The sequence below is a fragment of the Athene cunicularia genome (genome assembly GCF_003259725.1).
Source record: "Athene cunicularia isolate RWA chromosome 18 unlocalized genomic scaffold, athCun1 chr18_part1, whole genome shotgun sequence".
NCBI classification, from domain to species: domain Eukaryota; kingdom Metazoa; phylum Chordata; class Aves; order Strigiformes; family Strigidae; genus Athene; species Athene cunicularia.
The window spans coordinates 828,514-851,376 of record NW_020799123.1 but is presented as its reverse complement, the minus strand read 5'-3'; the positions used below and the strand labels follow the sequence as shown (position 1 = coordinate 851,376).

The 22,863-nt window shown below is 52.2% G+C and overlaps 1 protein-coding gene across 1 annotated transcript; it reads left to right on the top strand.

The window, feature by feature from the left end:
* Positions 1–390: 390 nt before the first annotated feature.
* On the top strand, positions 391–22,544 carry MYOCD (myocardin; the record flags this gene model as incomplete). The annotated part of the gene is made up of 9 exons (XM_026861252.1): positions 391–418; positions 7,230–7,391; positions 11,248–11,423; positions 12,032–12,157; positions 12,654–12,916; positions 13,253–13,406; positions 14,523–15,476; positions 19,235–19,292; positions 19,929–22,544. Coding segments are annotated over 9 exons (2,490 nt in total), but the record flags the coding sequence as incomplete, so codon positions are not given.
* Between the last annotated feature and the right edge of the window lie 319 nt (positions 22,545–22,863).

Below are 22,863 nucleotides of genomic sequence, written 5' to 3'. Positions count from 1 at the left end.
AGATCTGTCGGCTGGGACTGTGGTGCCTTCCATGACCCACAGGAAACAGTCCAGGGAAAAACTGCTTCTGCTCTCTGACGTGTCCCACAGAGCACTACGTTTCAAAAGCCTGCACCCCCCCCTGCCCATGTGCCTCCTGCGTTCTCCATGCTCTCCGTCCCCCCTGCTCTCTTGCCATGGCCTGGCTGAGAGCATGGGATTTCCCAGAGCTTTCCTGAGTTATTTTTAGTCAGTGCAATAAAGAGAACAGCTAGTTTGTGTTGCTATTTTTATAGCACTTATTAAAATGCTGTTGCTGAATATCCTGGTAGCTGCTTGCTTCCGCTCCTGTGCTGATTGCTCCTATTTCTTTCCTGTTGCAGCACTGAAAAGCCCATCCGCATTCCATGAACAGCGAAAAAGTCTGGAGCGAGCCAAGGTAACTCCTGCAGCCATCACAGTGAGGGAACACGTGGGCTCGCTTTGCATGAATTGAGGGGTTTGAAAGCACCTTCCACGCTGTCCCCTCCTCTGGCATCCTCCCCTCAGGCCCCGTGGCCAAGGATGAGGGTCAGGGTGTCTCCCCTGCTTCCAGACATGGTGGGGCCAAGCCAGGGTTCACAAATGCTCTGGAGCACCCTTGTCCAAGCAGGGAAAGTTTAAAAGGGCAGAGGGGCCGTATGTGCCCGGAGCTATGGGGTTTTACAAGAGGCTGTGGGCAAGGCGTGTTCAGCAGGGCATTGGCAGTTCTTCCAGCAAATGTTCAACCAGCTGAAGCACTGTTTTCCCCCCAGGCCAGGCTCACAGCCTGCTCCTCAGTGTGCTAGCTGCTCTCCACTGCTGCTCAAGTCAGCCAGGTTAGAGTAGGGCCAGCAGCAAGGAGGACTGGGGAAGCTCTGACTATTTAGCAAGTGTGCAGGAGGAATGCAGATGCCCTTTGTCACCTGAAGCAAGTCCCCAGGGACCTTACACTTGTCATCAGACAGGAGCCTGGCTTTTTAGCAGTGCAGTTTGGCCATTACTATGCACAACATCCAAGGGGCTAAGTGGGCTAGGCTCCCACCGTCACCATTATCTGACTGCACTCAGGCTTCCCTAAATATTGCTGAAGGCAGAGATTAGATAAGCAGCCATTTTCAGAACACATTGCAACTCTGTGATGCAATCACTTTTTGGGAAATCACCCTGATTTTCCAAGCACCCACCATCCAGCCTTGACCAAGCTGGAGGGATGTCCACAGAAAAGAGGAAAATCAGTCATGAAGGTTTTGCCTGAACACAAGAGTTTGTCCCATTAATCTGCAAAACATGCTTGCAGTCACATGGAAAAGGACCTTTGCAAGGAAAAACGATTGTGAAATATGGAGAAATGCTCTTCTGAACTTAAACACACTCCAAATCACTTGCCCCAAGTCTCCAGCAGTAATAAACGGCTAACATAAGAAACACAATATGACTCTGAAAAATTAGTATGCTTACAAAACTTCAAGCAATCCAAAGTATCCTTGAAGTGTCATATATTTTACAATTTAAATATACATTTGTGTCTTTTTGTCTTTCTCTTCAAAAATTTTCACTGGGTAGTTGCCTGGGGTAAAAGGAAGGCTGGTCTAGTCTATCCCAAATTACATCCATTTTTAGAGCATGCTAACCAATGAGCTCAGCCCATAACAAACATATATTCCTTTGCAGGGAAGCCCCGCTTAGAGCTGTAACAAGGAAGGAGCAGTGGCTGTTTCCAGATAATTACTCAGTGGCAGTTGTTGTTTAGCTGATATTCCTCCAAAGTGATGATCTGCAAACAGAAAGCAGATAACAATAACTGCTTTCATGTGTTTTGAAAGCTCTTCTGCTTCAGCTGATGTTAAAAGAAAAAACACATCTGAAGTTTTTCTCCACCATTTGCACTCCAGTGACAAATGCAGCTTATAAACAGCAAAGGTCAAAAGGAACTGAAGTCATGGCAGAAAGTCAAGCTAATGCAGTGTGAATGCTAAGTTCAACACGAACAGTATCACATCTGTAGGACAGCAATTCAAGTTTAGCCCAAGTCAGGACCTGACCTAAGGATTAACTGGAAATGCATTAGGTGAATTTAATTGCACTCAGGTGTAAATACCAGCTTGCTCTGACCTGACACAGGAACCAGACAAACCTACACAGTCCAAGCAAGGGATTGTATTAGCTGGGGAGAAAAATATGGGTGGAGGGTAAGGAATTGTAAAGACTTCAGTAAATAAAATGTCTATTATTTGTTTAAACATATCACTGGCTATGTTAAAGGCTGGCACTGGGCCAGTGTAGCAGACTTTGAAGTCAGCGTCCTATAACAGATTGCTGTATTGGAGGACAGAGAACAGGCTGACTTTCCTTAGACAGTCTGGCTCAGCAGGGCTTTAGCACTTATTCCCAGCACCCCAGCCAGCATGACAAGGAGGGACTGCAGGGGGGTTGTCATGCCTCCGCCCCAGAGCAGAACGGCCCCATCTGGATCATTCCTGACAGATGTGTCACCACTGACAGACATCCCACCCCCAGCAACCTGCTCCAGTGCTCTCTAACCTGTGCTGTTTGCACAAGTCACGATTCCCAGCCTGAGCTGTTCTGTTGAAGTTTAAGCCCATTACTTTTCACCTATAGGCATGTACATGCAGAACTGTTTATATTTTTTCTAATAACACTTTTAATTTTGCATCACGTTTCCCTATAGCCACCTCACCTCTGGCCTGACCAACCTCCCCTCTCAGCCCCTCATCACTGGTCCCTTCTCTGGCTCAATAATGATTTCCGTAGCTGGTGTCCAGACCCTTCCCACAGGCACACTCAGGTGCAGGGCACAGAACAGGGTCTTGCTATTCCTGGGACCCATCTGACATCCTTTGTTGTGTCTCCTAGGAAGTTGCCTGCTTGTCCAGAGATGTAGTTCAGCTGCTGATTTCTACATTCTCCAGAATCTTTCATATTTTTTTCTCTATGAAGTAACTAATTTCTGCCTAAGGCCACTGTCCAATGACCACTACAGAAGCATCTGTGGTGGATTAAGTCTTCATCCACCCCAGTGCTTTATCAGCTGACTTAGCTGTGGCTGTGACCTGAATGCAGTCCTTTCCAAATGTACTTCTTGAAATTGTATCAAATGTGTTCCAGATAATTTCTTCAGTTACTCCAAATCATGTTTCATTTTAATCCATTGCCTTGAATGATTCAGAGTTAAGGAGTATGTCTACTATCATCCAAGACCTTAATGAATATATTGACTAGTAGGAAAAATTGCTGTGTAACATGGTTTGATATATTCTTCTGTTTAGACTGTAAGCCATTCCTAATTCCTCTGGTGACCCACAGCTATGCTCCTTTTTTATGTTAGTCTTATCCTGACCAAATTTCTCTGGCTTGCATATGAGAAAGCCATGTGAGATAATGACAAAACATGCATAAAGTCAAGCTACATGACATCCATTGTTTATTCCTGTAACAGAAATCTATCATCTCCCTATAGAAGGAAATTAGGTTGGTGTGATGTGGCTTGTTCTTGATGAATCCATCCTGGCTGTTACTCATCTCCTTGCTATCTTCAAAATCCCTGTATACAGACTGTTTGATTACTTGGTCCAATATCTTGCTGACTGGTTTATAATTTCCTAGTTTCTTCTCTCCATCTCTTTTAAAGCTCTCCCTTGCCCAGTTTCCTGGAGACCCACAGATAGATGTTATTACTCTAGCCTTGTGTATCTCAAACTGAGCACATTTAAATCATCTGAGTATGGTCCAACCTGTTCTTCAACCTGGTAACTGGAGATTCTTCCATTTTGTTGCTGAAGGTTCTTGGCTTAGTCATCTGATTGATAAATAGCCATTTATCTTTTTAGTGAGGATGGTTTTAAAAGTCATTAAATCTTGTAGCCATCTCAGCAGCATGCACAATTATTTCCCCTGATTATGGAACACAGGCAGCACTTTCCATTGCCTTGTCCTGGCTACAAAAGCCATTATAAAATCTTTTTCTTATGATCCTGTACATTTTGTACTGTGGGCTTTCCTCTAGTTTTGCTCTAGCTACTTGTACTGTTCTTTAATATTTATTCTTAAGATTTTAACCTCTTTGAACTATGTACATTTTTTGTGCCATTTTTTCATGCATCTCAACAAGCAGCTAATAATTTGTCCAAGTTGTGCTCTAGCTTTTCTTCACAAGGGGATGTTTATATTTGTATTCTTGATGTCAGCTGCCCTCAAAACTGACTTCCTAATGGACAGCATTACTGTACCTCTGTGTGCCTTTCTGTTCCTAAATCCATGAAGAAGTTGACATAAGGGTCCAGGACCATGTTCACCATAAGCTCGGCTGCAGTGATCTGCAGAGTGGATTTTCCTAACCCCTCATCATAGCTGGGGTGAGGAACCACAGAGCACAGGAGCTGCAGGACTGCAGAAAGGCTAAGCCTCGTGGCTGACCTGGGTAGAGAGGCTGGGTATCTATGACTTGCTCAACCTTATATCTCACCCCAGAGTGCCAGGCTTCCCACAGGAGCCATTGCGAACAATACGCTCTGGAGCTGCCTTGGTGTAGCTCTTAAAGGTGATATGGTATGCTGAGCTAGGAGCAGATCCGTCACTCCCAGTGAATAGGTCTCATCCTTCCCATGAGCTCTTGTAATACTTCAGGCATCAGCAGGCTAAGGGAAACTGGAAAGGACACAGCTTAGGAGTGGGTACAGTGAACAGTCAGCAGCTCCATGTACATCGTTCCCTCTCTGAAGAACTTCTGCCCAAGAACAAGACAGTGTTTGAGTGAAAAAAGTGACATTTAGGAGGTCACTCAACCCAGCTTGTAAGAAATCTAAAAGAACCATGGGATGGCACAGGAGCAAATGTTCTCTGTACCTTACTGCTGCTCTAGCAAGGTAACTCTCTGCATTTGTGTCCTGCAGACTGAAGATTATCTCAAGCACAAGATCAGAAGCAGGCCTGAGCGATCAGACCTGGTCAATATGCACATTTTACAAGGTAAGACTGCCTGATCTTCTCCCACATACTCCTTGTGTCTCCTGCCTTGTGACTCTTATCTCTCCTGTCCCACTTGGGTTCCCTTCAAGACTCTCATCACAATTATCTTTGTCCCAGCTGCTCATGAGAGGCAGATTCAAATGGGACACTATGTTGTATGGAGTTCAGTCCAGACCTGGTCTTCAGGAGGCAGGTCACACATCTGTTCCCTGACAGAAGCAAATCCAGTGCTGTCTAATCTTTCTCATCTCTGGCAGGGACCAGTAAAAGATGCTCTAGAGGACAGTGGAGTTGAGAACAGCTGTGAGGGAGGACTCGGTTAGACAGAGGTGCTGATGTCTGATCCTCATGAAAAGCATACCCTGGGCATTTGTTGTGTAGGGCACTGAAATCCCTGTAGCAAGTGGTTGCAATACCCTCCCAAAGCTGGGCATCTTTTGTTCTGCCATAACTCTCGATATTCTATGTGCCAATTCATGGCAATGCAGTCAGTGACCCAAGCACAGCCATATGACAAGGGTGAGCCCTGCTATCAGTCTGTGAGCCACAGCAGCTCTCCGCTCTCCCATTCTGGTGTCTGCTCCCTGCCAGAGAGCTGGCACAGCTCTGCTGCACCCCGTAACAGACAGCAGAACACTGCAGTGTCCTTTGTTATCTCCAGAGATAATGAGCTCCTTAGAGGCAGGGAGGATGTGCAGCCTCTCTCCTCGAGTCCTGTCAGTCGCCTGGAAGAAGCAGCTCACTCTCTGGCAACTGTAAATGCTAGGGATGAAGTCCATATTTCTTTTTCCTCTGGAATGCAGGAGGTCTGAGCCAGGGGCCCATACCAGATCAGTGCCACTGCTTTGATTTTCCTTTGGGTCTTCATCCCTAGAAGGAGCTAGCACCATTGCTTGCTTAGCAGGTGGGGAGTTTCTTTCCCTTAGGTTAGATAGTAGAAGTGATACAGGCTGGAGTTGGGGCCTGGGGGCTGTAAATCAGATGTGGAGGCAGCTGCAGTCACTGGACATGGACAGGGCCAGCAGAGACTGCCTGGCTGTGTATTGAGCAAGCTGGTTGTGCTGCCCCACACACACCTCTTTGGCTGCAGCCTCTGCTCACACTTCTGTCTGTCGTTGCACCTCTGTATTTCATGGAGGTATGCCCTGAGGTGTCATGGACTTAGGTGTCCATTTGGGTCATAACAGGACCTAGAGGTGATTAAAATTAGCCAGCTGAGACACTCTGAATCATCTAAATGCCTCACAGGCATACCTTCTGCTACTGTTCACCTCAGGGAGCTCATGTGTGTTCACTGCCCTACATATCTGGGGCCAGAAGTGTCCCTCAGTCAGCTCTCCTGATCCCCTGCAGATAAATTTTCCCTGGTGTCAAGCCCTGTAGCTTGTGCTGCCTACAGTATTTCTTCTAGAGGAGTGTCCAGTCTCTGAAGGTAGCACAATCTAGATGCAGCTCTTCTTATTTTAGATCCCTGGGGGTATAGACATGATCTCATTTAGAATCCCACTCCCTCACTACTCAAGCCTGTGCCACCAGAAAAGCCAGATCACCTTTGTCCAGGAAATCTTCCTGTTTAATTGGCTACTCTTCTGTCACCACTCAATAATTGGAGACTTCTCAGAGGGCTGTAGCTTCCAGATCTAGCTGCCTTTGTTATGCTCCTCTCTGGCTCCTTTCTCCCCTGAAGGCCTGGAGCACTGTAGTTATGCTGCCTCCAAATGTCCACTCCCAGAGACTCACCTTTTGATCTTCCAGTGCTCCAGTTGTCAAACCCTGTTAATGGTTCTTTTCTCCAGCTGTTGCCTAGAAGTATGTTACCCATCTGTATTAGCCCACAGGGGTCAATGGGTTCCTGGCAGGCAGGAGCTGGAGCCCACTTTGGCCCTCATGTTAGTCACAGCTTGTTAATAAATTTTCCATTACAGATTATTCCTGGGCCTGGGGAGGATGCTCCAGCTGCAGGCTGAGTTTGAAAGCCTGGGCTAGTAAGAGAGGCTTTTGCTTGGGAATGGAGAAGCTGGACCTAAGGCTCAGAGTAGGACCCATGTCCCAAACCCCACCAGCCCAATCCAGTCCAGCATCCTGCCCTCCAACCTCAGAGCAGCTCCTGCTGTGCACTGAGCCATGCTTAGGTCTGACCACAGCCCAGAAGGGTTGTGCTGAAGGGGAAGAGCATTCTTGCTTAGCACGGTGCTTACAGATGCCCCAGGTCCTGAACTGATGCCTTCCGTTTGGCCTTTTAGACTCAGCTGCAGAGGGGTCCATTCAGTCTACTCAAATGAAGCTGAAAAGAGCCCGACTGGCAGATGATCTCAATGAAAAGATTGCTCTCAGGCCTGGTCCTTTGGAGCTGGTGGAGAAGAATATTATTCCTGTCGACTCAGCTGTGAAAGAGGCCATAAAAGGTAGTGGAAGTGAACATGTGTGTTGTGTTGTGTGCATGGCACAGGGCAGGGGCTGGCAAGGTTACGAGGATGTACCACAGTGACTGCAGGAAGTGACTGCAGATGTAAGAGCTGAATTTATTGCTTAAGTTTTATTATTTTCACAATAAGCAGCCCAGTGCAGCACAGCCTGTGCTACCTTGTTCAGACCTATGAAAGAGACCTCTCATCTTCTTAGAGCAATGACCACTGGAACATGCACAATTGCTCAGCCATGTCTCTCAGAAACAGCCTTCCTCTTAAACTCCTTCCCTCCCCAAGGCTTTGGGCATGTAAATGATACTGCTGGAAACAGGACATTCCTCTCCCTCGTGTGGGAGAGGACCTGGGTGCACACATCTGGTTGTGAGACCAACCTGGATTCTCCCACTTGTGCCCTGCCAAGATTTTACAACCCAGAAGTGTCCCCAGTTCAGTGAGGCTGTGGTTATTTTTTTTCCACTGGTGCTAGTGTACGCAAGGCCCAACAGAGGTTGCATCACTGGGGTGGGAAAACATCCCTGGGGTGCTAGAGAGCTGGGGAATATAAGAAGCAGCCTGCACCCCAAAGCAAGGTACACTCCTACCCACCTGTACCCAGCACTTGACTTATGCCTAAACTTAGTTTTCCTCCATCACTTACCCCCCAGTCAGAGGAGGGAGGCAGAATCCTCCACAATTATTTTCCCCATGCTGCTGCATGGAGGCTGGTGTGGGAGCCGACACAAAGCAAAAAGGTAACTCAAATTTCACCAGGGCCCAGTGCCAGGACAGAGAGGTCCAAAAGCAAAGAAAGGAGTGGGAAAGCCAGCAGGGCCCTGCAGTGCCAAGACAGCAGCCCATATTTTTGAAGCCTGGGGCTATCTCCATATGTCCAAATTGGCCCTTGGGTCTCTATTGAGGCACTGATAGATGCCCTCATCCCTGGAAACTGTTTGTTCTGTTGCTCCTGATTCTGCAATTTCTGGGATTATGTCCATTGGCCTAATCCCATGTTAAGTGCCTGTTTTGGGGCTCAGAGAAAGATTGGGACAGTGGCAGGGCTCTGGGACAAGAGGGGTCTTTGAACAACAGGAGCAATGTCGAAAATGGCAATTGAAATAGGAATTACTTTGATTTTAATTTCATCTCAGAAACCAGCATAAATGACATGAAACATTCCAGGCTCAGACACCTCTGTCCTGCCCTGCAGTTGTTCCTGCTCTTCATTTTCCCTCTGTGAAGTGCACACAGTGTACATACGGCAGCTTCTCCAGTCCAGCCCTTGAGCTGCTCCATTTCCAGTGTCTCACAGCTCTCGTCTGAAGGTGAAATATTCCAGGACTCTGCCTGAAGAGGAATTTTTAAGGAGAGTTCAAGTGAAATCTCCCCAGCCACTTATCAAAGGAGAGAACAGTAGAGAAAAAAAAAAAAAAAGTTAAAAAAATCTCCACTTTATAAACATTTGAGCCTGTTTGAGCATGACTTTATGCACTGGAGCTGAGGCTTGGAGGCAAAGCAAATGTGCTTGAAGCTTGAACAGAGTTTCTCTCCAGCTGCCTTGTCAGGAGCTTGTGGTAAACAGAGATTTACAGGACAAAATTGTTAAAAACAAAAAGTCTGTCTTAAAACAATTTGCTCAGTTTTAAATTGCTCCCTTTTGCAATGCCCTTCTACCACATTGCTGGGGAAAAATTGTGTCCTATATGCCAATTTTATCCCTAGGGCCAAACATGAAGTTTCTTGGTACTGTTAGGTGCCATGAGAAGGAAGTAGTTCAACTGCACCAGGATCACAATCCCAGCCCTCAGGTTTCTGCAGAAGAAAGCCCTGGGCAGAAGCATCCTCAAGCTGATTTTTGGAGTTAGAGGTGCCTTGTGGTGCTCACAGTTTGGGGCAAAGAGCACAACACAGAGCAGAGATGACCACTGGCACTTCTGAACGTTAAGCCTTTTGTTTTTGCAATACCAAAAAGATGACAGGGTTTGAAATCATTTTACTTTAACCTTGGAATCTCAGCTGTTTATACAGTGGAAAGTTCAGCTGACGTGTTCCTCTAATCACCTCTGTCAGGGTGAGCAGAAAGTGCCAGACCCCAATGAAAGCCCTAATGTCCCAGTGACAGGAGGCTGCCAGTGCCCTACATAGCCGAGCAGTGATATAAGAATCCTTTTTTTACCAGGTCCCTGTCATCACTTTGTCCAATACGCTTGAGAGGACAATACCCAGTGCATTAGAAACAGCCCCGAGCAAACACCATTCTGCCTGAGATTACAGCAGAGACATGGGATCATGAAACAATACGGTCAGCCCGGAGCTGGGTGAGAGCAGGACAGATAAGGGCAGCACTCCCCACCCGGCACAGGCCTGTGGTATCAAGCAGCAGGATGCAGCACATTCCTGTCATGCTCCTGTGTCCTGACAAGCTGCTGCTGTGGCCTGAAGGTCCCTCGGGCTCCAGGCTTTGGCACCACTTCTCATCGCATGCTTATTAAGAGCCAGCCCAGGGGGTCCTTCAGACCCACAAGTCCCCCTCGCTTGGTGTCATTTTTCCCAAGAGAGGACGTCCATGCAGGTGTGGGGAGCGGCTCCCACCCGGCCCAGGTGGTGAACCATCCAGAGTTGCAGTTCCTCAGGGAAGATCCTGTTTGGGTGATGCCTCTGATGGATCAGGGATAGACCCTATTTCCAGGGACATATGAGGAGCCCCGTGCCCTGGAGAGCAGGGGGGAGAGGCTCGACACAGGACACCGTTGATCTCATATCCCCACCCCATATGGTGACTGGGCAGCAGCTCAGGGCAGGGAGCCAGGACTCCCAGCTTCCTCACCCACCCTGGCACCATGAGCTGGGGCAAGCAGAGATAACCCTTATCTCTCAGATAGGGGCAGGGGTCAGAGCAGGAGGGTGCGTGTCAGTGAGAAGGCACACATTGCTAGACCAGAAGCAGGGACAGGTGGAAGCTTGTCCCTGGGCCCTTCTTATTTCCCCATTTGTCACCTCACTATCAATGTGCCAAGCTGCCTGACAAATGCCAGACATGAGCACGAGGAGATTAGGAGCGTGGCCATGCTGCTCCTTCCTCTGCCCCCACCTGCAGCTCTCCCGAGGCTCACATGAGACCTTTTTTTTCAGCACTTTATTTATCAGCAAAAGCCAGGGGTCAAGAGCTCTTGTCCATCTGACTAGGAGATAGTGTGCTGGGAGCTTTGCAGAGGGGGAGCAGTGTCTGGGGCTTTCAGGGAGGCAATGGTAGTGGTTTGAAGAATGTCATGGTGGTGAAGCCTGTGACAGAGACAGAATCGGGAAGCCTCTGTTCAGCTGCAGCCAGGGCCACCTGTGTTGGCTCTTGTGCATGAATGGATGGGTCACCCCTCAGGTGGATTTCAACCACAGTTTTGCTGAAGTCAGGTTCCCACGCATGGTGTGGGCTTGCAGTCAGGGTGCTCAGCTGATAGAAAGCGACTCTAATGCCCCTCTCCCCATCTCAGCCCAATGGGGCAGGACAGCAGAGCCACTCCTGTGCCAGCCCCACCTGCAAAAAGCCTCCTGCCCCTGGCAGGCCAGGCTCCTCGGACACCCCCTCTCTCCCTCTCCAGAGTAACATGGTCTCTGGCATGAACCAGGAGCTGGTGCCACCACCTCTCCCTCCAGCCTCAGCCATGGGCGCACACTCGGGTGCTGCCCCTGTGCATGGCTGGGGACAGGAGGAGGTGTCCGAGCTCTCTGGGCCACACCTGCCACCCGCAGCCAGGTCTGGAGGAGGTGGGAGCAGGCACAGAGCATCCCACAAGGCTCACCCTGTACCTCCTGCCAACACGCTTGTCCCCCTTGGCCATTGCCCCTTCTCCCCTGGCAGGCACCCAGGTCAGCTTCCCCAAGCCGGCTGACGCCTTCGCCTTCGAGGAGGACAGCAGCAACGACGGGCTGTCCCCGGAGCAGGCCAGGAGCGAGGACTCCCCGGGCTCCACCGAGTTGGCAGCGGGCACCAAGGCGCCGGAGCCAGCTCTCACCGCCCCCACCAGCACACCCCAGGTAGGGCCCACGGCACCCGCCTCCCTGGGGACCCCGGCCAGGGAACTTGCCTCGTGGGCGCGGGGGCCCCACGGCCCCAAGTGGCCAGAGCCGGGGGGGCTGCATGGGGTGGCCGCGTCCCCTGCTGACCCGAGCGGGAGCTGCATCCCCGAGGCGGGGGGCCGGGGTGGGCTGAGGGACTGGGGGAGAGTGGTGGGACTGGGATGGACTGGAATGGACTGGGAGGAATTGAAGTAGACTGGGGTGGAGAGGGGAGCCGGGGGACTGGGGCCAACCAAAGATGGACTGGGGGGACTGGGCTAGTCTGGGGGACACCAAGGGGGCAGTGGTGTACTGGGGGGAACAAGAATAGAGGGCTGAGGTGGAATGGGGAGGGCTTGGAGACTAGGGCTAACTGGGATGGACTGGGGAGACAGAGGACTGGCATAGCCTGGGGGAGCTGGGATAGTGGGCTGGGACAGACATGGGGGGGCTCGGATGCACTGAGGCATCTGGGATGGACTGGGGCCAGGGGGAATGGTTGTACCAGGTGCCCCTTGCAGGCGGAGGCTGTGCAGGCACCAGCCCCACAGCCCTGTCACACGACCCGGCTCGCGTCTCCCTTGCAGGATCACCCCCAGAATGCCGACGGCCGTGCGCCGGAGCCAGCCTCGGGGCAGGGCAGCCAGTGTGACAGCCCCAAGCAGGCAGCAGGCCAGGAGAGCCCAACCCTCCCCGTGCCCTCCACCGTGAAGGTAATGCCTGTGCCTCCAGGCTCCCCAAGGAGAGTCAACAAGCCCAGGGCGCTTGGCTGCATCAAGCCTGAAATGCCTGCGTGCTGCACGCCAGCAGGGTGGGAGGTCTGGGGAGGGGGGTGGCCTTAAAGCCTGACAATAATGGAGGGAGACAAACCTCGTTGTCAGAAACTGCAGTGTGATACAGGTTCTGGAAGCATCCCTTGAAGCCAGGAGCAGAAGATACAAGGCGGCACTGCAATACCTTCCAGAAAAGGAGGGGCATTCTCCATCTCATGTGCTCTTCAGCACAACTGAGATGGGACATGGCCCTGAGGGATTCCCCCAGATATAGGCTCAGCAGCTCTTGGAGCTGGAGGGTCAAGGTTCCAGCAGGACCTGCCCTTGCTCTGTCCCAAGCTTCTGAGTTCCCACAAGGGTGGCAGGATCTTGAGTTCCCACAGGGGTGGCAGGAGCTCTTCTCCCAGCTAAAATTCCTTTCCTTCTGGACCAACAGTCCAAATCATCCAGTGATATCAAGAACCGTCACAAAAAGCCCAAGGACACCAAGCCCAAGGTGAAGAAGCTGAAATATCACCAGTACATCCCTCCAGACCAGAAGGCGGAGAAGTCCCCTCCACCCATGGACTCTGCGTATGCCAGACTCCTCCAGCAGCAGCAGCTCTTTCTGCAGCTCCAGATTCTCAGCCAGCAGCAGCAGCAGCAGCAGCAACAGCAGCAGCACTTCAGCTACCCAGGGATGCACCAAGGCCAGCTAAAGTGAGTGGCAATGTGCCAACAGCAGGGATTAGTCCTGTCTCTCTCCAAACTTTCCACGGCTGTACCCATTTGTGCCAGTGCAAGGGGGGTTGATAGATGCAAGTGCAACATAAAAGCTTGGGAACATCAGTCTCCTGCAAAGCCGTTCTGGTTTTATGCACTGATTGGGGCACCTGTGACCTGCTGATGGGTCATGAGCAATCTTCTTACAGCCCAACCTGGTTTTCTTTGGGGTTGGCAATCCTTCAGGTCTCACACAGGAGACAGCAGTCCCAAGTGGGCACAGAGATGCCAGGGAGGCAGACAAGTTACCTCAAATCTCCTTTGTTATTTCAGGCAATCAAATGAGCAAATGGTCAAAAGTTCGAATTCTCCATCAACTTCTGTCAACAACAACCCGCTTTCTCCTGTGAAAACCACCTTTTCAGGCCAGACTTGTGTCTCATCTATCAAGCCAGGCCCTCTGCCATCTAACCTGGATGATCTGAAAGTGAGTGCAAATTTTGTCACTGCAGGAGGAGAATTTTATAGCCTGAATTTGCTTTGCTACCCCTGAAGCATGCAGCATACTGCCACAGCCTGAGCTGGCGCTACAGAACCACCGCGCTGTGAGCAAACCCAGGAGTACATCAGGCTGGGTCAGGAACTGGTCACTGCAACCGTAACTGAAAACATGGGTTTGCTGCTCTGCAGGTGGTGTGTGGGTACATTGCTCCGGAGCATGTATCAGCAGACCTTAGGTAGAACATGAGATGGCTGCAGGTCAGGCCGTCAGGTCAAGGACTAAAGGACAATCTGTGCTGCTGCTCCGGCAGCCCATAGCTCTATAGCTTCTGTGGTTTTATGGTGGACACCATGGATGCTGCTAGCACACCAGCCAGAGCTAGGAGGTCAGCATGGCCATTGCAGCCAGGCCAGCCCAGCTCTGCACAAGCAGGTATCTCCTGGAGTCTGCAGCTACGAGCACTGCTTTGAACAGTGCCTAAATCTCTCATGTAGCAAGACAAGCAGGGCATAAGGAAGAATCACTCATGTCAACAGTTGTTTTACACTTTGCTAATGGAGCCTCTGGCATGGGAAAGGCTTCTTTTAGGAGCAGAGGGCTGGGGCAATACTTATTATTAGAGAAAGAAATAAGGTGAGGTAGAAATAACATGAGTTTGGCCATGGTAATGCCCCTGCTCAGATGCCTGAAACATGTACTGGTGCCTGAACATGGAGTATCTGGCTCCAAGGTAAGTGGTCACATTCTCTGAGCTAAAGGATGCCATCAGCTAGTTGCTGGTCTGTGTGTAAGTCCTCTGCTCATGTAGAAACCTACTGCTGGGAAGGGAATCTTGGGTTATCTCCATGATTCATGGAGAGCAGTCACAGTTCCTGCAGGAAGAGGGAAGATTTTCCTGTTAGGAAAGGTTGAGATCCTGCAGGACACGCAGTGGTCAGGGCTGTGCATAGTGACTCTGGTGACTGCAGGTGAGACAGTGAGCACCTGGGGGGTCAGAGCTCTAAAGCAGAAAGCCTTGATCTGAGACTCTTTGTTAGAAATGTTGCATTCCTAAAGGGCCCATCTGGCGTTGGGACTGATCACTGGTGACTTTCTTTCCAGGTATCAGAACTGAGACAGCAGCTCCGAATACGAGGCTTGCCTGTGTCAGGAACCAAAACAGCACTGATGGAACGGCTGCGGCCCTTCCAGGAGTGTGGCAGCAATGCAGTGCCAAACTTCAGTGAGATCACCACCGTCACCTTCCCAGTCACTCCAACAAGCACCCTGTCGAGTTACCAGTCACAGTCCTCCACCAGCATGTTATCGAATGGCTTCTACCATTTTGGCAGCACCAGCTCCACACCACCCATCTCTCCAGCCTCCTCCGACCTCTCTGTGAGTGGCTCTTTGCCAGACACATTCAACGATGGGCCCATGTCTTCTCCACAGTTTGGTCTCCAGCCATCTCCAGTTCATGGCAGTGCTGAAGAAAGCCTCATGAGTAGCATGAATGGAGGGAGCATCCAGCTGGAGCTGGAAGGGATTGACACAGAGAAAGACAAGATGCTGGTGGAGAAGCAGAAGGTCATCAATGAGCTCACGTGGAAGCTGCAGCAAGAGCAGAGGCAGGTGGAAGAGCTACGGATGCAGCTCCAGAAGCGAAAAAGAAGCAATGGCCTTGAGGAGAAGCAGCAGCCTGCTCAGCATTTCTTTGGTGTCCCCATCAAGCAAGAAAATGCAGTGTCCAGCTGTCCATTTGCATCCAAACAAACTGCCTTGAAAGGCCAAGCCAGCAGCTCAGATAAGTTGAGTAACTGTGGGGTGCCGCAGCTGCCTCACATTGTAAATAGCCACTGCTTGGAGCCTGCAGGGCAAAGCACCATCACCTCCTCGACATTCCTGAGCCCTCAGTGTTCCCCCCAGCACTCTCCACTCGGGGCTGCCAAGAGCCCACAGCACATCAGCCTGCCACCGTCCCCCAACAGCCACTATCTCCTCTCGGTGTCCCCTGGCTCACAGGCAGAGGGGCGCAGCGGGTCCCCGCAGACGAACAGTTGTCTTCGTACTGCGTCGGTAAGTGCAGAGTACCCCGGATGGCATTGTGGTGGTGAAGGCGCTGGTGTCTGTGGGCAGTCAGTCCAACCCCCCGGTTTGAGTCCTTTCCTGTCAGATCGGGACTGCTGGCACCCAGGATAAGTACCTCAGGGGCTGTGGCAGTATGTGGGGCTCCTGGAGAGGCAGAGAGTGTCCCAGAGGGTTGGAAGCTGATTGCACTGCAGGGTCCGTTGCAGGGCATCTCCTGGGGACCCCTGCTACCACCGGACCCAGTTGCCCAGGGAGGGGGGGTACAGCACAGCTGCCCTGCCCCATGGAGCCTTAACACAGCTCCTTCGGCCTTGGGGGAAGCCCTGGCACAGCTTCCATCTTCCCCAGGAGACCCCAACACAGCTCTCTGTGCCCCTGTGTGAGCATTGGCAAAGCTCCCTGTGTCCTGGGAGAGTCCTGGCAGAGCATCCTCTGCCCCATGGAGCCCTGGCACAGCTCCCTCTACCCTGGGGAGACCTGGCACATCTCCCTCTGCTCCTGGTTAAGCACTGGCACATCTCTCTCTGCAGCTGGAGGAGTCCTGGCATGGGTTCCTCTGCCTTGGGGGAGCATTGGCACAGCTGCTTCTGCCCTAAAAGAGCCCTCAGCTGCCTCTCCCCTCAGGGGGAGGCCTGGAACAGCTTGCTGTGCCCCTGGAGGAGTCCTGGCACAGCCTCCCCTGCCCCATGGAGCACTGGCATGGCGCTCTCCACCCTGGGGAAGCCCTGGCACACTTCCCCCTGCCCCATGGAGCCCTGGCACAGCTCTATCCACAGTGGGGAAGCACCGGCACAGATCCCTCAGCCCCTGGGATAGTGTTGGCACAGTTCCTACACCCCTAGGACAGCCCCACTGCAGTGTTGCAGGGCTTTTCAGCATCTTGCTGAGCCATTGTGGCTCCTAGCAGTGTGTGAGGGATTTTGACCACTGGGTTGAAAGAGGGCAGTTACCCTGGTCATACAGGAAGCTTTTTCTTGGGAAGATAGAGCAGTTCTTGCAGTCAGGGTCTGCAGTCAGATAGAGCTTGTTCTTCCCCGCCAGAAAGTTGTCACTCCAGCATCCACCACTCCTCACCCAGTCCTCTGGCCAGGTACAAAAGCTTGGAGAGGGGCACACATTGCCAACTCAACTCACAAAAGCAGCACAAGGTGCTGATGATCACAGCCCCAGTTCATCTCAACAACCTACCAGGGTTTCCCAGGCAGCAGCAGCACCTGTAACCACACACAGTGGCGCAAGGCATGCACACTGCCTTCGGGGAAGATGTACAGCCAGTGCACACTGAGTGCACGACAGCCACACAGCAGAGCAACAGCCACTGTGAACGACCCAGGGCAGGGGCAGGACAGCTAACGGCCCGCAGTGGGCACACAGGAGCGTGCAGCAGGAGCTGGGCAGTGGGCTGCAGTGCTGCGAGGTGGCAGTGTGGTCTCTAAGCCATTCAGAGAAGGGTCAGATAGGTGACAGGGGCAGTCGGCACACAGCACTGCCACCGAGGTGAGCACTAAAGAGCAATCTAGGGTGAGAGGGGCAGAGAGACAAAGTGCTGCCAGTGGCATGGAGTTCAGTGCTGTCAGAGTGAGGTAAGCAGTGGGGCTTGCTGCTGGAGTGAAATGGGCAATGGGGAGCATTGCTTTGGGTGAGCTGTGCAATGAGACCAGTGCTGAGATTAAGCTGGGCAGCGGGGCAGAGAGCAGGGGATGCAGTGGGCAGTAGGATGCAGTGGTTGACCTCAGCAAGGGGACACAGAGCTGTAGAGGTGAGCTGAGCAGTGGGGCAGAACTGCAGGTGCAGTAGGCAGTGGGACGGAATGCTGCGAGGTGATACCCTAAGGGGGGCAGTCGAGATACTCTGGGTGAGCAGGCAGCGGGCAGCGAGCATCAGCAGGGAGTAGCAACACCTCTGGGGCATCTCCAGCTCCTTTTTCACTGTCCGAGTGCAAGGGGCATACGGAGGGTCTGGTCCATGGTGTCCTGCAGTTCATCCTGGCTGTGACACCACCCACCCTGGGCATTTCTATGCTGCCTACAAGGGGCCCCCAGAGGTGAGGGTACCCCTTCAGCAACAGCTCCCTCTGTGCCTAGCACTGGAGTACTGTCCGCCACAAGCCAGGGGTACTGCACAGCACTTTCAAATTAGGTCCCTCCTGAAAGGGGGGGCGGGGCTGGCAAAAAGCTGGCCCTGATATGCAGATGTTTGGCACAGGCCCAGGGAAAGGCTGGGTTCGGGCCTGCCGATGACTCTTTTGAGTGGCCTTCCCTGGCCTGGGCTCTGTGAGATGCCCCTGAGCAGGCGCTGATGGAGAGGGTCCCTTGCAGAGGGGCTGGAAGGCAGCTGGCAGCAGGGAAGCACCACATCACTGGCTGGGTGAAGCCCAGCGCCAGCAGCCCATTGCTCTCCTCCTTGCTCTGCACATTCCCAGCTGCACTGAGCACCAGGATGCTCTGTGGCACCATGTCCGTGCTCCGGCAGCGATCGAAGGTCAGCCTGGCCCTGGATCTCAGAGCTAGCCTGACAGAGCTAGTTTATCTCCCTCTCTCCTGCCTAAAGGCCAGTCCCTTTGAGCTGATGTGAGCCATAAAATTGTGAGTTACCCTGGCACCACTCTGGCTTCAACAGAGGTGAAAGAGAGCTGGGCCTCCCTCCGTGCTTCCCTGTGCATTGACTCCATTTCCCTGTATTTCCCCCACGCAGATGGCTACGCAGGCAGGTCAAAAGTTTTCTATTCCATCCCCAAGTTTTTGTAAGTCAAGCCCAGCCCTCTCAGAGGTAAAGCAGCCTCCACCCTATGAGGATGCAGTAAAGCAGGTAACTGCATGATTTTTATTTTCTATAGGGCTAGGACTGCACAGGGTTTTCTTTTGCAGTTAATATAATTCATTTGCAGGAGTTACAACCCATTATGGGGTCTCTGGGTACGACAAGCCTGTTTCCATAAGGACGGGCTTTTCTTGAGTTAGTTGCTGAACGGCTGCCACAAAGCAGTCAGAAACCACGCCGGATGGGAGAGCACCTTCTGTGCTGGTAAAGGGCACCAGTCCACGCTGGGGTCCTGGCATCCCACACAAATATCTCAGGACTTTGGTGTACTCTTCTTTGGAGTGTTCAGTGCTATGTGAGAAACAGAATTTTGAGCATGCCCAAGTCACCAGGAACCTCACCTTCCCTCTTTAGCCCATTAGCAAAGTGCCCACTCCATGCCGTCTGCCTCCCTGGAGCTCCATTCCTATGGGGAGGACTGTCTCCATTGCCCATGAACCCCTTGTGACAGTCTGTCAGTGGCCTCAGTGCTAGACATGATGGTGCCTTGAGGAAAACAGAGGGATGCTGCTGGCAATGATAAAAATGGGTTTACGCTGGCTGGCAGAAAGTCCTACCAGTCTCTGGTCCGGGAGAGGAGGAGGATGATGCGTTGCCCCCAGGGACCTACAGGGACAGTAAGGAGGCATATGCCAGTGCGAGGTCCAAAAAGTTGGTGTGTCCTGATGGCCCTGGGAAGAGGTAGTCTGTGACGGCCACTGGTCAGCGGCAGGGCAGGGGGGAACCTGGCACCATGCTCCCCAGATCCTCTGTGCTTGTCCCAGGTCCCTGCAGCGCTCACCTGATCGCTGCTGCCAGCCCTGTGTTGGAGTGGCATCTCTCCTGCATGGGAGAAAGCCGTTTGTGGGGTCTAGAGCCACCTACCCAGTTGTGGCCAGAGAGAGTCTCCTCCTAACGTCCTCTACTCTCTTTGTCGTTTGCTGCAGCAGATGACACGAAGTCAGCAGATGGACGAGCTTCTGGACGTGCTGATTGAGAGCGGAGGTACGCACTGCTCCCCTGTTCCCTCCAGGGCTTTCCCTCCAAGCCAGTGTTGGTCATGGGGCTCAGTGCACTCTGTGCACCCCAGCAGAGCTGCCTGAGTGAAGTAAAACTTTGATTTGCCCTCCCTGTGCCAGTGGCCACTGAGATTGAATCCAAAAGCATATTGGTTCTCACAGAGCCTGCTCCTGCTCATGCAGACCTGGTGGAGTGGTCTGAGCTTGGTCATCACCTCTGCAGACTATGCAGAGAGAAGGGATGGCAGGGAGGCAGCCCTATGCACAGCACTGCCAGCACCCTTCCCACACAGAGCCCCCAGTGTCTCCCACCATTCCCAGTGCTGCCAGTGCCATCTCCCACGCAGAGTAATGCCAATGCCCTCCCCTGTGCAAAGTGCTGCCTGTGCCCAACCCATGCCCAGCCCCATGGGGACAGATGCCAGTGCTCATGCCCCAGGGACTGCGTCCAAAACCAGGGGAGTCGTGGTCAGAAAGCAGGAATGTGAGAAGCTTCCCACGGGGAGGGTGGGCGAGAAATGTCAAGGGGCTGAGGGGGGAACGGGTCTCTGTGGTCATGCCCCTGTGCTCAGCAGTGGTGGAGACTGCCAGAGCATCTCAAACCCCTCTCGTGTGTTGACAGAAATGCCAGCCAATGCCAAAGAAGATCGGTCCTGTCTCCAGAAAGTACCTCAGATAACTGTGTCTACAGGGAACTCCAATGCGTCACTCCCGAAGTCGTCTGCCCCGTTCGAGCAGGTGCCCTCAGCCCAGCTCTCCTTTGATCACTGTCCCAGCAGCAGTGATACTCACCTCGAGGTCCTGCTGAATACCCACAGTCCCCTGGGGAGGGTCAGTGAAATTGCCCTGCTGAAGATGGGGGGAGAAGAGTCCCACTTCGAAGGGATGATGGAGGGGTTCTCTGGAAAAGCCACAGATGAACTGCTCACCTCCCAGGAAATTTTACAGACTCCCCTCTCCCCTATGGAAACCCAGCTCTCCCCTTCCCCTGCCGACAGCTCTGGTTTACAAATGAGTTTCACTGAGTCTCCGTGGGAAACAATGGAGTGGCTGGACCTCACGCCCCCCAGCTCCGCCACTGGCTTTGGCTCGCTCACCCCCGCAGGTCCCAGCATCTTCAACATTGATTTCTTAGATGTTACTGATCTCAGTCTAAACACCAGCATGGACCTGCACCTGCAGCAGTGGTGAAAGGGAGAACGGTGGAGGCAGGATACTGTAAACCTGCAACAACCAGCACAGTGTTTCTGTCACGCCAGAGAACACACAGGGCTAACATGCCACATCCAGGGGAAACTGGAGTCATTTTCCCAGCATATAAACTTGTTTGAATTTCCAGTTACTGCAAATTGACAGCACAACAGCTCTGGTACTTCAGTTTTCTTCCATTGACGTGTCCCTGCAGAGGACACCAGTGCCTTTAACAACACTTCTTTAGATTGACAAGAACTTCAGTTTTGTTTCTTTTATCTTTTTTCTCCCCAGTTTTAGCAGTCATTCTCGTGAGAACTGGAGCAGCTCATGACAAAACTGTGGTGAGGAGACCTCACCTGGGCAGCAATGGGGAATCATGGAGAGGCAAGTCCGTTGCTGCCCTCTTCTCTTCTACTGCCCGCCCAGCCCTCTAAGCAATCCTGCTGGGCTCGTCTTGGCCATGCCCAGGCCAGGGGGTGTGGGAGCAGGGAGGCTCTGCCCAACCAGAGCATCAAACATACTTCTCCGCACTGCCAGGCTCACCTTGCTTCCTTCCTCCTGCCCCCAAAGCTGCATCACCCGGTCCCCTGCACAGCTCTGCTCCAGCTGGAGGAGAGATGGAGACCATTGTTTTCGTGGTGACACCTTGGTGTGTCCCTGTGATGCCTGACGGGGTTGAAAGCCCAGGAGCTGTCCCAGCTGCAGTCTGAGCTGAATCAGGCTGAAGCCTGTGACCTTGGAGTGGCGAGCTCTGGATGCTGGAGGCAGCTGCTCAGGCTGCAGGTGCAGGTATCGAAGGGACATGGCAGCCCAGTGGACCTGCTGCGTCCCAGCGAGTGTGGTACAGACAGAGATGTGTGATGTGTTTTGGTCCAAGGTAGGAGCAAGTTGTATGGAGAATACAGCCAGGCTTTGGAGGGGCTGACCTCTGCACAGGCAGAAGTCAGGATAGATCCCCACCACCTTGCATGCCCCAGGAGCAGGGGGAGCCAGAAATGGACACTTGGCAATTGGCACGTGGGGCAGAGCTGAGTGGGCCCCTGCGCGTGCGCAGTTTTGTGTGAGCATCTGCTTTTGTTGCCTTCACTCCTCTGCCATCCATCCCTCCACCCTCTTCCCATCCCTCCCTGACCCCCAGCAGTCCCCTCCTTCCTCCCAAGTTTACTCCAGCATCACTGCTCCCTCAGCCCAGAGCGGGGCCATCCGGAGAACAGCTGTGAATCACTGAGCCTAGAGGAGCTAGTTCTCCCGAAGCCAGCAGAGATGGATGCTCTCCTGCAGTGATGCCTCCTGTTTGAAGACACCAGCATTTCTCCTATGAGTCTCTGTGCAATATACTTCCTCAGGCTCTAGCGAGAAGGAGCCTTTGCTTTACTTCTTGGCTTCCACCAAAGAACTTGCTGCAGACTGTTTGACGGACACGTCTACTTCTTTGCAATTCTGGTTTTGCCAAAGTAAATATTGTTGCTGACAAAGATTGTTAAACTATTTACAGACTGAGTGTATTTAATATTTGTGTTACTGGAAGGACAGCACATTGGAGGTGCAGCAGAAGGGGAGGAGGTCTGGCATGAGAGGCCCACGGGCAGTCTGGCCGTGGCCCGTGGGTCACTCCCCCCGGGGTGCTGGAGCTGGCGGAGGAGGCTCTGCAGCCCGTGCTGTGTCTCCAGCTCGTGGCGTTGTTGCATGCTGTATAAAGCACGTGGCAGTAGCTTTCAAGTCACTATTTAAAGCACCACTTTTCTATTGTACAACTGGTCACAGTGCACTGCTAGGATAGACAACCACAGGTTGCATTTTTAAAAAATATTTTCTTTTTCTAAGTGAGAGATTTTTTTCAAAGCCGATCCATGGAGAATATTAATAGCACTTGAAACAGCGTAGCGTTGGCTGCTACATTGCATCATTGTACAGGGCTTTCCAGATAACTTTCTCTTCTCAGCAAATGTATTTCCTTATTTAAAGGGATGCTGTCAGCTTCAAACTTGTAAGCAAGCACATTTCCTTACCTATGTTACCAGCAACACCTTCATTATTAAAAACCCCTTTGTCTTGCCACTCCGTCTCCTTGCAGTTTGCTGTTTGATTTTGCCGTCTGGCACAGCCACATCAGCTCTGTGCCCCCCAACTATAGTCCTTGCAAGAACAGAAGTATTTCTTTCACAGCAGCAGTTTTTCCTGGAAGATTTCCAAGCAAACCAGCCAGAGTTTGCTGTTTCTGAAGGCTTTTTCTTTTGTTGGCTTTGGTTTCGCCTTGTTCTCGTGTAAACCCCACTCCTCGGCTCCGTGTCCCCTTCTAAGGCAGTGGCCAGCACCTGCCCCAGCCCCTTTGCATTTTACAGCAGCTGAGCAGCCAGTGGCAG